Source organism: Oncorhynchus nerka, linkage group LG10 (genome assembly GCF_034236695.1).
Source record: "Oncorhynchus nerka isolate Pitt River linkage group LG10, Oner_Uvic_2.0, whole genome shotgun sequence".
Taxonomy (NCBI): domain Eukaryota; kingdom Metazoa; phylum Chordata; class Actinopteri; order Salmoniformes; family Salmonidae; genus Oncorhynchus; species Oncorhynchus nerka.
In genome coordinates, this window is record NC_088405.1 from 34,004,615 (window position 1) to 34,021,548 (window position 16,934).

General features: G+C 42.2%; 1 protein-coding gene across 1 annotated transcript in view; it reads left to right on the forward strand.

Moving 5' to 3' along the window:
* Positions 1-587: 587 nt before the first annotated feature.
* LOC115136354 (melanopsin-A-like) overlaps positions 588-16,934 on the forward strand; it is a 74,637-nt gene continuing 58,290 nt past the window's right edge. The window contains 2 exon segments of the mRNA XM_065022822.1: positions 588-927; positions 3,893-4,087. Coding sequence (XP_064878894.1) covers positions 805-927; positions 3,893-4,087 — 318 coding nt within the window. The 5' untranslated portion in view covers positions 588-804.

Here is a 16,934-nt window from a genome sequence, read left to right on the forward strand (position 1 = left end):
GGCAAGTGACTTCCCTATCATTATACTGTATTATAAGATATATTTGTTTGTTTGTTATGGATTCAACAGGTGTGTGTGCGTTTTAGTGCGATAACATAGACACAGTCCTGTGTGTGAACAATACATGGGATGGGAAAACGTGTTGCGCTAGCTGTTGCAGTGTAAAAGGTAACCGTTGTTGACATGAGATATGTGTGTGAGTGTCTCTGGCCAGGTTCCTGGTCTACAACTATCAAGAAGCTTTCTCCCCAGGCAGGAGAAGAACTCACACTCAGTCCCTCTTCTTTCCTTCTCTCTTCTTTTGTGGGTTTTCTCTGCACTCCGTGGGTGTCACGCCCTGACCTTAGTTATCAATGTTTTCTCTATTATTTTGGTCCGGTCAGGGGGTGACGAGGGTGGGTATGTGTGTTTTTTGTCTTGTCTAGGGGTTTTTCTATATCTATGGGGGTTTTGTATGTCTAGGTATTTGTAGGTCTATGGTGGCCTGAATTGGTTCCCAATCAGAGACAGCTGTTTATCGTTGTCTCTGATTGGGCATCCTATTTAGGTTGCCATTTTCCATTTTGGTTTTGTGGGTTATTGTCTATATGTAGTTGCCTGTCAGCACTTGTGTTATATAGCGTCACGGTCGTTTTGTTTCTTTGTTTAGTCGTTAATTAAAAGAGGAATGTATGCTTATCACGCTGCGCCTTGGTCTCATCAATATGACGAACGTGACAGAATAACCCACCAAAAAAGTACCAAGCAGCGTGAAAGGGAGGAGCAGCGCTTTGTGGAAAAAATGGACCTGGGACGAAATACTGGATGGTAAAGGATCCTGGACATGGGAGGAGATTTTGGCAGGAGAGGATCGCCTACCATGGAGGCAGGTGGAAACAGCACAGGAGGAACGGCGAAGTAAGAGGGAACAGCAACGACGTCGGGGAGGTAGGCCACAGAAACACCAAGATCATTTTTTTGGGGGGGCACATGGAGCAGTTGAGGGGTGGGTTTGCGGTCGGGATTCTGCACCTTTGGGGGAAGGGGGGGTTCTGTCACGCCCTGACCTTAGTTATCAATGTTTTCTGTATTATTTTGGTCAGGTCAGGGTGACGAGGGTGGGTATGTGTGTTTTTTGTCTTGTCTAGGGGTTTTTCTATATCTATGGGGGTTTTGTATTTGTAGGTCTATGGTGGCCTGAATTGGTTCCCAATCAGAGACCGCTGTTTATCGTTGTCTCTGATTGGGGATCCTATTTAGTTGCCATTTTCCATTTTGGTTTTGTGGGTTATTGTCTGTAGTTGCCTGTCAGCACTTGTGTTATATAGCTTCACGTTCGTTTTGTTTCTTTGTTAGTTTGTTTAGTGTTTATTCGTTAATTAAAAGAAGAATGTATGCTTATCACGCAGCGCCTTGTTCTCATCAATATAACGAACGTGACAGTGGGTCTGTTAATACTACAGAATTATTCATGCTGTAACCCTTGTCATCAAAGGGAGACTGCAAAAATGAAGAATGCAGGTGTGAATACTCTCCGTACTCCGCCATGGCCTAAGGGTCAAAGCATTGTTATAATAAAATCACTTGGGATCATGAGTAGCAGTGTGCAACGGTTTCCTTTTTGTTTTCCATGAATTCACCTACAACTCCAGCACCTACAAAAAGTACCTGGATGTGCATATGTTCTTCAGCTTTTATACAGAAATAAAAGATCCCCGAAAATGTCCATGCGCACAAAAAGCTGATTTCTCTCAATTTGCGTACACAATTGTTGACATCCCTGTTAGTGAGTATTTCGCCTTTGTCAAGATAACCCATCCACCTGACAGGTGTGGCATATCAAGAAGCTGATTAAACATCATGATCATTGCACAGGTGCACTTAAAATAAACAATAAAAGGCCACTCTAAAATGTGCAGTTTTGTCACACAACACATTGCCACAGATGTCTCATGTGCTATTGGCAGGGAGTGTGCTATTGGCATGCTGACTGCAGGAATATCCACCAGAGCTGTTGCCAGAAAATGTTCATTTCTCTACCATAAGCCACCTCCAACGTCGTTTCAGAGAATTTGGAAGTACATCCAACAGGCCTCACAACCCCAGGACCTCCACATCTGGCTTCTTCGCATGCAGGATTGCCTGAGACCAGCCACCCGGACAGGTAATGAAACTGAGTTTGTTTGCATAACCAAAGAAGTTCTGCACAAACTGTCAGAAACCGTCTCAGGGACACTCATCTGCGTGTTCGTCATCCTCACCAGGGTCTTGACCTGACAACTGTTCGGCGTCGTAACTGACTTCAGTGAGCAAAGGCTCACCTTCGATGGCCACTGGCACGCTGGAGAAGTGTGCTCTTCATGGATGAATACTGGTTTCAACTGTACCAGGCAAATTGGTAGACAGCGTGTTTGGGATTGTGTGGTTAAGTTGATGTCAACATTGCGAACAGAGTGCCCCATGATGGTGGTGTGGTTATGGTATGAGCGGGCATAAGATACGGACAACGAACACAATTGCATTTTATTGATGGCAATTTTCATGCACAGAGCTTTTTATAATTTTTAAAAATGTAACCTTTATTTAACTAGGCAAGTCAGTTAAGAACTAATTCTTATTTACAATACCCTGACGAGATCTGGAGGCCCATGTGCCATTCATCCGCCGCCATCACCTCATGTTTCAGCATGATAATGCACGGCCCCATGTCGCAAGGATCTGTACACAATTCCTGAAAGCTAAAAATGTCCCAGTTCTTCCATGGTCTGCATACTTACCAGACATGTGACCCATTGAGCCTGTTTGGGATGCTCTGGATTGATGTGTACGACAGCGTGTTCCAGTTCCTGCCAATATCCAGCAACTTCGAACAGCCATTGAAGAGGAGTGGGACAACATTCCACAGGCCACAATCAACAGCCTGATCAATTCTATATGAAGGAGATGTGTCACGCTGCATGAGGCAAATGGTGGTCACTCCGATTCTGACTGTTTTTTTGATCCACGCTCCTACCTTTTTTTTAAGGTATGTGTGACCAACAGATGCATATCTGTGTTCCCAGTCATGTGAAATCCATAGATTAGGGTCGAATGAATTAATTTCAATTGACCAATTTCCTTATATGAACTGTAACTCTGTACAATCTTTGAAATTGTTGCATATTGCCTTTATATTTTTGGCCAGTGTAAATTGGTCATCACTAGTTCGCACATTCAGTTATAAACAGATAAAATCTGATTTTTAAACCTAACCTTAACCACACTGCTAACCTTATGCCCAACCCTAACCTTCAATTAAGACCAAGAAACTCATTTTGGTTTTCATGAATTTGTATGATATAACCAATTTGGACTTTGTGACTATTGTAACTAGTGCCACAATCGTATTACATGTTAATATATTTGACTGAGACAATTACTGGACAAATGCAATGGATATTTTTGGCACAAATGTGATAATGAACGTGCCTTTTCAGTCATTTTGAAACGGACCCTCTGAGGACTGTGGGAAGTGTGATTCCAGAGTTGAACCCTGGCCCCCTGATGGGGAGTGACAACTTAGAGCAAGGACATGGAGAAAAGAGCGATATATAAATATGTCAATTTAAAAAAAAAAAAGTGCTGTTGCGTGGCTGGCGCGCAAGAGAGTATGAAACGCCAGCCTCTCTTGCGGTTGTCAAACTGTGTCTCACCGACTACACATATCAAGACCCATAACCTACGTAGACTGTAGTCAATTAACATTCATATCGAGAATCGATAACTTTCCAGAACAGATTCTCACTGTGGCGCCAACAAGAGAAGTTATCATCACTTGGCCATATTGAAGTTGGATATTCCACTCTAGCCGGACAGCTGTCGGATTTGTGTCCGGACTCCCAGTTTATTTCTCTTTCCCACCGTCCGCCTACAGTCCATCTTGGGTGGCCCGTCAGTCTTGGAGGGCGAAAGTGGACAGATGAGCGGCGCCATGCGCTCGGTTCCGAAGGGCATCTCGTGTCCGTTCCAGGACCAGAACTGCACGTGCATCGTGGAGACTCTCTCCTCCTGGAACGACACGGGGGTCAATGAGTACCGGATGGTGGACCTGCCGTCTGTTACCACCTCTGTAAGTGTTTCGCCTGTTTATTATTCTATCCCAGGTTGAAGTAGCCTGATCATTCATGCAGGACATGCGTTTGGTTTGATCGTGATTGTAAGACTTCGCTATGTTTCTAACGATAACAGATTGCCGTTCCTCATGTCAAAATATTTATTTCAATGACTGATGCAGCTATAATTTCTGAATGACATTGTCTTGTTCAGAAATAAGAAATCATTCAGATTGACATCCACAACAAAAGTAACAATGTGATAGGCAGACTGCAGAGAATCTGCTCAGCTAAAAAAGCTTTCTTGACAGCTGTCCTGAAATGCATGAATAACCTTATTCTCTTGGGGCAAATCTGAATGATCAAAAATGCTTATTCATGCACCCTGCAATACAGAGTGTTCTGTTCTACAGTGCAGATTTGACTTTAGAGAATGGAAAGTAAGAAAGATGTGCATTACATTTACAGTCATATAGTATGTGCATCAAACGTCCACTGTACATCAAGATTCAGATGGACTCCCTTCCTTCAACCTCACTCTACCTAAGGCTACCATGGTGCTCTATTGATTTGGCACCTACTTACAAACCTTTAATTGATGACCCATTTCAATGATCCTGGCTTTTGCATTTACTCTTTTTTTGTGGGTTAAAATGTATTTATTAAAGAATTAGGAGCAAAGGGGTACCTTTTTTAAAGGGTAAACAAATTATGTTAACGCTCCATTCTGATTGTGCTGTTCAACTGAAGCCCCTTTAAGATGCTGGTTATTTGTGATGGAGTGACTACTCTCTCTCTCTTCCTCTCCTCCTCCTCTCAATTGGCATGGGAAACATATGTTAACATTGCCAAAGCAAGTGAAGTAGATAATAAACAAAAGTGAAATAAACAATCAAAATTAACAGTAAACATTACACTCACAGAAGTTCCAAAAGAATAAAGACATTTGAAATGTCATTATGTGTGTCTATACAGTGTTGTAACGATGTGCAAATAGTTCAAGTACAAATGGAAAAATAAATACACATAAATATGGGTTGTATTTACAATGGTGTTTGTTCTTTATCGTTTGCCCTTTTCTTGTAGCAACAGGTCACAAATCTTGCTGCTGTGATGGCACACTGTGGTATTTCACCCAGTAGATATGGGAGTTTAACAACATCGGGTTTGTCTTTGAATTCTTTGTGGATCTGTGTAATCTGAGGGAAATATGTGTCTCTAGTATGGTCATACATTTGGCAGGTTAGGAAGTGCAGCTCAGTTTCCACCTCATTTTGTGGGCAGTGTGCACAGCCTGTCTTCTCTTGAGAGCCAGGTCTGCCTATGGCGGCCTTTCTCAATAGCAAGGCTATGCTCACTGAATCTGTACATAGTCAAAGCTTTCCTTAAGTCTGGGTCAGTCACAATGGTCAGGTATTCTGCCACTGTGTACTCTCTCTTTAGGGCCAAATAGCATTGTAGTTTGCTCTTTTTTTTGTTCATTATTTCCAATGTGTCAAGTAAATATATTTTTGTTTTCTCATGATTTGGTTGGGTTTAATTGTGTTGCTGTAATCCTGGGGGTCTGTTTGTGTTTGTGAAGGGGACTCTCCAGGTTCATCTGTCTGTGGGTGATGGCTTTGCTATGGAAGGTTTGGGAATCGCTTCCTTTTAGATGGTTGTAGAATTTAACGCTCTTTCTGGATTTTGATCATTAGCGGGTATCAACCTATTTCTGCTCTGAATGCATTATTTAGTGTTTCACGGTGTAAACTGAGGATATTTTTGCAGAATTCTGCATGCAGAGCCTCAATTTGGTGTTTGTCCCATTTAGTGAATTCTTGGTTGGCGACTGGACCCTCTCTCTCCCTCTCTGTGCGTCTGTCCCTCCTCTCTGTCTGTCTCGCTCTGCATGTGTGTTTTTGTCTGTCATACTTATTTTAGTGGTAGTTAGTGTAAATGTCTAGCTTACATTCTCATCTGTTTTACTAAATGGTCTTACAGAATGTTACCCAGTGTAAATACTAATGCTGTTTTTTGTGTGTTTTTTTTTAACCAAAGGGACAATGAGGTGCAGAGCCCTTTCAGTGGGTAAATATCACCTGCCACCTTTGATGAAATATCAAGTACATTCTGATGGCATTTCCGTGTTAGTCTGTCCCAATCCCTGAGATGACGCAGCTGTGAATAATTGCATTCAGAAAAAGGTTGCCTGAGCATCACAATTAGACAGCCCAACTTCAGTCAGAACAGTCCTGTCAGATGGCTGACTCATTGTCACGACTTCCGCGGATGTTGGCTCCCCTGCCTGTTCGGGCGGTGCTCGGCGGTCATCGTCACCGTCCTACTGGTTTTGTCTTATTAGTTTCACCTGTGTGTATTTTTGTTTAATTAGCTTCCCTATATGTAGTATTTTGACCCGACCTTGTGTTGGGCGGGATTGTCTTTGTTACGTGTGTATATTCTATACTGGACACCCTGTGGTTTTGGGTTGTCTGGTATAGTGTCCTGCGCCCTGTATTGTATTGGGCTTAGAAGTTTGGCGTGCAATAGTAAAGCACTTTACTCCGTTACTCTCTCTCTGCGTCTGATTCCTGCACACACAACTAGTCCCGCGTGACAATCATTTTAGCCGCCCCCTCCAGATTTCCCTCCAACACGCAATATTTAATCTGGGTTATTGTTATTTTAGCTCAACATAACTCCATAAAATCCACTCTCAATATTCTAAAAATGCAGATTCCTGCATTTCCAGATGTATTTTGTCTCTTCATTCTGGGGTTTATGGTTTTGATTTTGGGCACACACTCAAACTGCCGCCGTCCCCTTTCCAGAGATAACGCTTCTTGGCATGCACAGACAGGTGCTGAGTTGCTCGGGCATTACTATACATGGTTGGGTTTTGCATAGAGTGCACTTCATTGATGTTGTGGAACAATAGCAGGACTCCCTCATCGAAAAACAGGCTTCTGGTAAACAGCTGTGGCAAATCTTTGGCAAATTTGCCACCAGTTCATATTTTCACATGGACATTTGTTTTGTGACAAACTTGCAGCAAATTTGCGACTTGTGAACTTCTGGCAAACAATTCTGGGAAACTTGTGGCTAAAGTACTGTTTGCTGCAAATTATATCTGCTTTTTGGTTACTTTGTGTATTAACGACATTGAAATGTCGTATCTATGTAAACCAAATCACAACTTTTAAATGAACTTGCTTCTCACAAAGAAAAGTAAACTAAACATATTAAAAGTACTAAATATACTAAACAACGTGTATTAAATGTCTTACCAGTATGATAAAAATAAATCAAATTCAACTTCAAATCATCAGCATGCTAATGACGGAAAGAGCAAAGACTGAATATTTCCCAAATAAATAGTTTATTTAATATTTTTATGTAGCTTCAACATTTAACATCAAATCAAAATGTCTTGGTCATGTACAAAGATTTGCAGATGTTATTGCAGGTTCAGCAATATGCTTATGTTTCTAGCTCCAACAGTGCAGTAATGTCTAGAAACAATACAATAACCAATTTACTACAATTTTTATTTTAAAGAAATACCAGAACGAGCAATGTCAGAACCAGTATTGTCAGACTCCAGAATATATATATGGTGCCAGTGATGCACATTTGTGTGGGAACCCCCTTATGATCCCCTTATTGATGTAACTTGTTAAATCCACTTCAATCGGTGTAGATTAAGGGGATGAGATCTGTAAGCCTTAAGACAGTTGAGACATCGATTGTGTATGTGTGCCATTCAAGAATGGTCCACCACCCAAAACACATACAGCCAACTTGACACAACTGTGGGAAACATTGGAGTCAACACGGGCCAGCATCCCAGTGGAATGCGTTGGAACCAAAAATCTTAAATTTGGATTCATCAGACCAAAGGACAGATTTCAACTGCTCTAATGTCCATTGCTTGTGTTTCTTGGCCCAAGCAAGTCTAATTTTCTTATTAGTGTCCTTTAGTGGTGGTTTCTTGGCAGCAATTCGACCTTGAAGGCCTGATTCATGCAGTCTCCTCTGAACAGTTGATGTTGAGATGTGTCTGTTACTTGAACTCTGAAGCATTTATTTGGGCTGCAATTTCTGAGGCTGGTAACTCTAATGAACTTATCCTCTGCAGCAGATGTAACTCTGGGTCTTCCTTTCCTGTGGTGGTCCTTCCTAATGAACTTTCCTGCAGCAGAGGTAACTCTGGGTCTTCCTTTCCTGTGGTGGTCCTCATGAGAGACAGTTTCATCACAGCACTGGATGTTTTTTGTCACTGCAGTTGAAGAAACTTTCAAAGGTCTTGAAATGTTCCGCATTGACTGACATTCATGTCTTCAAGTAATGGACTGTCATTTCTCTTTGCTTATTTGAGCTGTTCTTGCTATAATATGGACTTGGTCTTTTACCAAATAGGGCTATCTTTTGTATACCACGACTACCTTGTCACAACACAACTGATTGGCTCAAAGGCATTAAGAAGGAAAGAAATTCCACAAATGAACTTTTAAGAAGGCACACCTGTTAATTGAAATGCATTCCAGGTGACGACCTCATGAAGCTGATTGAGAGAATGCCAAGAGTGTGCAAAGCTGTCATCAAGGCAAAGTGTGGCTACTTTGAAGAATCTCAAATATAAAATATATTTTGATTTGTTTAACACTTTTTTTGTTGTTGGTTACTACATGATGCCATATCAAATTAAATCAAAGTGTATTTGTCATATGCATTGAATACATGTGTAGACCTTACAGTGCAGTTTTAAGAAATAAGTGTTAAAGTATTTACTAAAATAAACTGAAGTGAAAAATAAGAAAATAGTCCACAATCATCTCCTTTATGTTGAGGGAGAGGTTGTTGTCCTGGCACCACACTGCCAGGTCTCTGACCTCATCCCTATAGGCTGTCTCGACATTGTCTTTGATCAGGCCTAACGCTGTTGTGTCGTCGACAAACTTAATGATGGTGTTGGAGTCGTGCCTGGCCATTGCAGTCATGGGTGAACAAGGTGTACAGGAGGGGACTGAGCACACGCCCATGAGGGGCCCACGTGTTGAGGATCAGCGTGGCAGATGTGTTGTTACCTACCATTACCACCTGGGGGCGGCCCATCAGGAAGTCCAGGATCCATTTAAAGAGGGATGTGTTTTGTCCAAAGGTCCTTAGCATAGTGCTGATCTTTGAGGGCACTATGGTGTTGAATGCTGAGCTGTAGTCAATGAATAGCATTCTCATGTAGGTGCTCCTTTTGTCCAGGTGAGAAAGGGCAGTGTGGAGTGCAATCGAGATTGCATCATCTGTGGATATGTTGGGGCGGTATGCAAATTGGAGTGGGTCTAAGGTTTCTGGGATAATGGTGTTTATGAGCCTTTCAAAGCATTTCATGGCTATAGACATGAGTGCTACGGGTCGGTAGTCATTTAGGCAGGTTACCTTGGTGTTCTTGGGCACAGGGACAATGGTTGTCTGCTTGAAACATGTTGGTATTACAGACTCTGTCAGGGCCAGTTGGTCAGCGCATGCTCGGAGTACACATCCTGGTAATCCGTCTGGCCCTGCAACCTCGTGAATGTTGACCTTTTTAAAGGTCTTACTCACATCGGCTACAGAGGGTGATCACACAGTCGTCCATAGTCCCTGGTGCTCTCATCCATGCTTCAGTGTTGCTTGCCTCGAAGCGACCATAGAAGTAATTTAGCTCGTCTGGTAGGCTTGTGTCACTGGGCAGCTTGTGGCTGTGCTTCCCTTTGTTGTCAGTAATAGTTTGCAAGCCCTGCCACACCCGGCGAGCATCGGAGCCCCTGTAGTACGATTCAATCTTAATCCTGTATTGATGCTTTGCCTGTTTGATGGTTTGTCGGAGGGCATAGCGGGATTTCACATACACATACACATGGTTAGCAGATGTTAATGCGAGTGTAGCGAAATGCTTGTGCTTCTAGTTCCGACCGTGCGTTAATATATAACAAGTAATCTAACAATTTCACAACAACTACCTTAAACTTGTGTGTATAAAGTAATGAATAAGAATATGTACATATAAATACATCGATGGCCGAACGGCATAGGCAAGATGCAGTAGATGGTATAGAGTACAGTATATACAGTGAGGGGAAAAAAGTATTTGATCCCCTGCTGATTTTGTAGGTTTGCCCACTGACAAAGAAATGATCTGTCTATAATTTTAATGGTAGGTTTATTTAAACAGTGAGAGACAGAATTACAACAAAATCCAGAAAAACGCATGTCAAAAATGTTATAAATTGATTTGCATTTTAATGAGGGAAATTCCTCCTCCAAAACACGAGTTGAGTTGATGCCAAAGAGCTCCATTTTCGTCTCATCTGACCACAACACTTTCACCCAGTTGTCCTCTGAATCATTCAGATGTTCATTGGCAAACTTCAGACGGGCATGTATATGTGCTTTCTTGAGCAGGGGGACCTTGCGGGCACTGCAGGTTTCAGTCCTTCACGGCGTAGTGTGTTACGAATTGTTTTCTTGGTAACTATGGTCCCAGCTGCCTTGAGATCATTGACAAGATCCTCCTGTGTAGTTCTGGGCTGATTCCTCACCGTTCTCATGATCATTGCAATTTCACGAGGTGAGACCTGGCATGGTCTGAGGGAGATTGACAGTTCTTTTGTGTTTCTTCCATTTGTGAATAATCGCACCAACTGTTGTCACCTTCTCACCAAGCTGCTTGGCAATGGTCTTGTAGCCCATTCCAGCCTTGTGTAGGTCTACAATCTTGTCCTTGACATCCTTGGAGAGGTCTTTGGTCTTGGCCATGGTGGAGAGTTTGGAATCTGATTGATTGCTTCTGTGGACAGGTCTTTTATACAGGTGTCATGACGTTGGCCTGGGGGGGTAGGTTTATGACAGTCATAAATACCTCTTCCCCACTGTTTCCTCTCTCTACCCTACTGATGTGACATTTGAAAACCCCTTGGTTAACAGAGATTCTGGGAACATCAGAAGGTGGGGGGAAATTAACTATATTCTGGTAATCTGACCAATTGAACATATGCGGTGGTACTTCATGAATATGATGTCAGTTCGGTTGTCATCTGAGACATTCTCATCAATGATAAGATGACAAATGCTACAGTGGAAAGTCTGCACATTGTAGTTATCGGATTCACATGGAATTGTTGTTCAATTTAAATGTTTGAATATAAAATTATTGGTGAAGAGATTAAATGTAATTTTCGCTTCCAAATGAGAGATTTGGGTTTTCATAAGGTTAGGGCTCTGCTCAATCAGTGGCCCGCCCCTGTGAAGGGATGGGCCAAAGACACGTGACAAACTTTTCAAACATGCCCTCCTCTCCCTTCCTATATAAAGCCTTTTCGACAATATAACCTTCTGTTCCAAGTACGTGAGGTCTGCAGCCTCTGCGTTAAAAGGACTAACACTAACTACAGAACTAAGCCAACCCCAGCGTGAGCTTTGGTTGCGAATGGTATGAACTTTAAACTCTTATTCACTACAGAAGTGATACCTCCTAGCCGTTGAGTTAGCAACAGCAGCTGCAAACGCGGGCTAGGAAAGAACAGAGTATCCCGTCTATCTCACAACGTTACTACAATGTATCCAATTGACCACCAGAGACATTCTTCAAAGGACTCGGTTTGGCAACACGGCTTTCCATCTACCACCAACCTACCAAAGCGCAGCTCAGAGTAAATATTTATTTCATTTTCCTTTTCCAAATGGGCGGTAATTTGGAATGCATAAAATACTGTATTTACAATATCACAGCTTCTCCCTTTGTTCCTCAGTCTTCCCGCTCTTTCACTCAAACCCAGACCCTTTTCTTTTGTGTAACCAGCTGTATATCTGTTCCGTCCGCTAGGGACCGTTTCCTTTATGACGTAATTTGTAATCAAGGTATGATTAATTGTGTGTGTATATGTAATTTTGTGGGATTAGTAATTAGGTATTTAGTAAATAAATAATTAAACCCAATTTTTATTGCTGATTCAAATTGTTAGCCAGGGTTTGTGAAGATATCTGAAAGTTGTAAATTCTTGGTTGGACTGAATTAAAGTGACTCAATATTGACTGTATTGATGTAAAATATTACTTGGAGGGTACTATTAGGTCTTTAAGAGTTTATTCGGAAGATGATGGCTCTATAAATATTATTTAGTGGTGCCCCAACTCTCTAGGTAATTACATTTACATGATTAGCTCAATCAGGTAATATTAATTACGGAGAAAGGATTTTATAGAATAACATGTCATATCACTTAATCCGGCATAGCCAAAGACACGACACAGGTAACAAACTGAGATTAGGAGCACTCCCTTTAAGAGTGTGCTCCTAATCTCAGCTCGTTACCTGTATAAAAGACACCTGGGAGCCAGAAATCTTTCTGATTGAGAGGGGGTCAAATACTTATTTCCCTCCATTAAAATGAAAATCAATTTATAACATTTTTGACATGTTGTTCTGTCTCTCACTGTTCAAATTAACCTACCATTAAAATGATAGATTTATCATTTCTTTGTCAATGGGCAAACACACAAAATCAGCAGGGGATCAAATACTTCTTTCCCTCACTGTACATATGAGATGAGTAATGTAGGGTATGTAAACATTATATAAAGTGGCATTTTTGAAAGGGGCTAGTGATACATTTATTACATCCAATTTATAAATATTAAAGTGGCTAGAGATTTGAGTTAGTATGTTGGCAGCAGTCACTCAATGTTAGTGATGGCTGTTTAATAGGCTGATGGACTTGAGATAAGCTTACCAGTCTCTCGGTCCCAGCTTTGATGCACCTGTACTGACCTCACATCTGGATGATAGCGGGGTGAACAGGCAGTGGCTCGGGTGGTTGTAGGCCATCTCATCGTTGTTGGTAATCAAGTCTACCAATGTAGTGTCTGCAACTTGATTGAGTTGGAGGTGTGCATGGCCATGCAGTAATGGGTGAACAGGGATTACCGGAGAGGGCTGAGAACGCACCCTGCTGGCGGCCCGTCAAAGTCCAGGGCCCAGTTTCACAGGGCGGGGTCGAGACCCAGGGTCTCAAGCTTAATGACGAGCTTGGAGGGTACTATGGTGTTAAATGCTGAGCTGTAATCGATGAACAGCATTCTTACATGGGTATTCCTCTTGTCCAGATGGGTTAGGGCAGTGTGATTGCGATTGCATCGTCTGTGGGGGTTTAAGTCCGGGCTCTGGCTGGGCCAATCAAGGACATTCAGAGACTTGTCCCGAAGCCACTCCTGCATTGTCTTTGCTGTGTGCTTAGGGTCGTTGTCCTGTTGAAAGGTGAAGCTTAGCCCCAGTCTGATGTCCTGAGTGCTGTGAAGCAGGTTTTCATCAAGGGTCTCTCTAAACGTTGCTCCTTTTATCCTTCCCTCAATCCTGACTAATCTCCCAGTCATTGACACCGAAAAACATCTCCACAGCATGATGCTGCCACCACCGTGCTTCACCGTAGGGATGGTGCCAGGTTTCTTCCATACGTAACTCCTGGCATTTGGTCCAAAGTGTTCAATCTTGGTTTCATCAGACCAGAGTATCTTGCTTCTCATGATCAGAGTAGGTGCCTTTTGGCAAACTCCAAACCGACTGTCATGTGCCGTTTACTGAGGAGTGGCTTCCATCTGGCCATTCTACCATAAAGACCTGATTGGTGGAGCGCTGCAAAGATTGTTGTCCTTCTGGAAGCTTCTCCCATTTCCACAGAGGAACTCTGGAGCACTGTCAGAGTGTACATTGGGTTCTTGGTCACCTCCCTGACCAAGACCCTTCTCCCCAAAGTTTCAAACTTCTTCGATTTACCTTCAACCTCACGGCTTGGTTTTTGCTCTGACATACACTGTCAACTGTGGCACCTTTTATATAGACAGGTGTGTGCCTTTCCAATCAATTGAATTTACCACAGGTGGACTCCAATCAAGTTGTAGAAAGATCTCAAGGATGATCAATGGAAACAGGATGCACCTGAGCTCAATTTCGAGTCTCATAGCAAAGGGTCTGAATTCTAATATAAATAAGGTGTTTTTAATACATTTGCAAAAAAAATTGAACCGGTTTATGCTTTGTCATTATGGGGTATTGTGTGTAGATTGAGGAAATCTAGTTATTTTTAATCCATTTTAGAATAAGGCTGTAACGTAACAAAATGTGGAAAAAATCATGGGGTCTGAATACTTTCCGAATGCACCGTACATCTACCTTGCAATGTGTGGCCAACTGTTCCTGGAGAACCTCAACATAATTGATTCAAGCCACAGGTTGGTGGCTCCTTAATTGGGGAGGACGGGTTCATGGTAATGGCTGGAGCGGAATTTGTGGAATGGTATCAAATTCATCAAAAACATGGTTTCAATGTGTTCAAACTAATCAACTAATTATGATTATCAATCTAGACGGGGGACTTCATCATTAAGAGACAATTGTCTACTAGTTGTCTCTTCTTCCTGACTCGTGTATAAGGCCTGTGCTGAAAACAACAGATGTAGACTTTACCTTGAAGTGCTGACTTGTGTGTGTGGCGTCAATATGCATGTACAGTTGAAGTCGGAAGTTTACATACACTTAGGTTGGAGTCATTAACTTGTTTTCAACCACTCCACACATTTCTTGTTAACAAACTATAGATTTGGCAAGTCTGTTAGGACATCTACTTTGTGCATGACGCAAGTAATTTGTCCAACAATTGTTTAGACAGATTTTTTCACTTTTTATTCACTGTATCACAATTCCAGTGGGTCAGAATTTTACATACACTAAGTTGACTGTGCCTTCAAACAGCTTGGAAAATTCCAGAAAATGATGTCATGGCTTTAGAAGCTTCTAATAGGTTAATTGACATAATTTGAGTCAATTGGAGTGATACCTGTGGATGTATTTCAAGGCCTACCTTCAAACTCAGTGCCTCTTTGCTTGACATCATGGGAAAATCAAAATAAATCAGCCAAGACCTCAAAGAAAATTGTAGACCTCTACAAGTCTGGTTCATCCTTGGGAGCAATTTTCAAACACCTGAAGGTACCACGTTCATCTGTACAAGCAATAGCACGCAAGTATAAACCGCATGGGACCACGCAGCCATCATACCGCTCAGGAAGGAGACTCGTTCTGTCTTCTAGAAATATGGTACTTTGGTGCGAAAAGTGCAAATCAATCCCAGAACAACAGCAAAGGATCTTGTGAAGATGCTGGAGGAAACAGATACAAAAGTATCTATATCCACTGTAAAACGAGTCCTATATCGACATAACCGGAAAGGCCGCTAAGCAAGGAAGAAGCCACTGCTCCAAGACCACCATAACAAAGCCAGACTATGGTTTGGATCTGCACATGGGGACAAAGATCATACTTTTTGGAGAAATGTCCTCTGCTCTGATGAAACAAAAATAGAACTTGTTGGCCATAATGACCATCATTATGTTTGGAGGAAAAGGGGGGAGGCTTGCAAGCCGAAGAACACCATCCCAACCGTGAAGCACGGGGGTGGCAGAATCATGTTGTGGCGGTGCTTTGCTGCAGGAGGGACTGGTGCACTTCACAAAATAGATGGCATCATGAGGAAAGAAAATGATGTGGATATATTGAAACCTCTGAAGACATCAGTCAGGAAGTTAAAGCTTGGTCGCAAATGGGTCTTCCAAATGGACAATGACCCCAAGCATACTTCCAAAGTTGTGTCAAAATGGCTTAAGGACAACAAAGTCAAGGTATTGGAGTGGCCATCACAAAGCCCTGAACTCCATCCCATAGAAAATTTGTGGGCAGAACTGAAAAAGTGTGTGCGAGTAAAGGAGGCCTACAAACCTGACGCAGGATGAAATCGGAAAGATGGGTAGGAGCAAGCCCATGTAATGTTTTGTAGGTTAGCAGTAAAACCTTAATCATCCCTTGCCTTAACAGGAAGCCAGTGTAGAGAGGCTAGCACTGGAGTAATATGATCACATTTTTTGGTTTTGGTCAAGATTCTAGCAGCAGTGTTTAGCACTAACTGACGTTTATTTAGTGATTTTTCCGGATAGCTGGAAAGTAGAACATTGCATTAGACTAACCTAGAAGTGACAAAAGCATGGATGAATTTTTCTGCATCATATTTGTACAAAGTTTCAGATTTTTGCAATGTTACGTAGATGGAAAAAAGCTGTCCTTGAAACAGTCTTGATATGTTCGTCAAAAGAGGGATCAGGATCCAGAGTAACGCAGAGGTCCTTCAGTTTTATTTGAGACCTTCCCCATGACAAACCCGGAAACTAGACAAAAACCTCGAACATGACACAATGTCCCAAGAACGTCCATAAAAAGTCCTTGGAACGTCCCCGGGACAAACCGGGAACTAGACAAAACCTCCAGGGGACCATGACTCAACATCCCAAGAATGTCCTAAAAACATCTTCCCAATGACTCATTCTTTTTTACAGGCAGGACTCCTAAAGTGTGTCCAATTTGGGTTATAATTTTTCCCTGTGTGAAAAAAGCATAATTATGCGTTAAACTTGCGTTATCTAAGCAAGTGGCTGAATTAATAAGGTCACGGGGTGTCATATAGTGTTCGCTTTCTGCAGTGTTTGAGAAGTCTGTACAGCTGCCACTGCTTGATTTCCTCTCTGTTCTCAGCCTGTCCCCTCTTTTCCTAGCAGAGCAGGCAGGCCTGTTGCCCTACAGACTCCAGACTCCACACAGACACCGCATGTACACATGCTGCTTTGGCGCGAGTACTGTTCTTCCTTCAGACAAGCGGGGCCTATGATTTCTTTATCCAGTCCTGGTTCCAGAGTAAAACTTGGAAGGTCCCTTGGTTTTAGTGTCGAAGTGGGTAATTCAGTCAGATACCTTGGGTGTGAATTGGATAGGTACTTGACTGGTGAGACTGGCCCTGAAAGTTT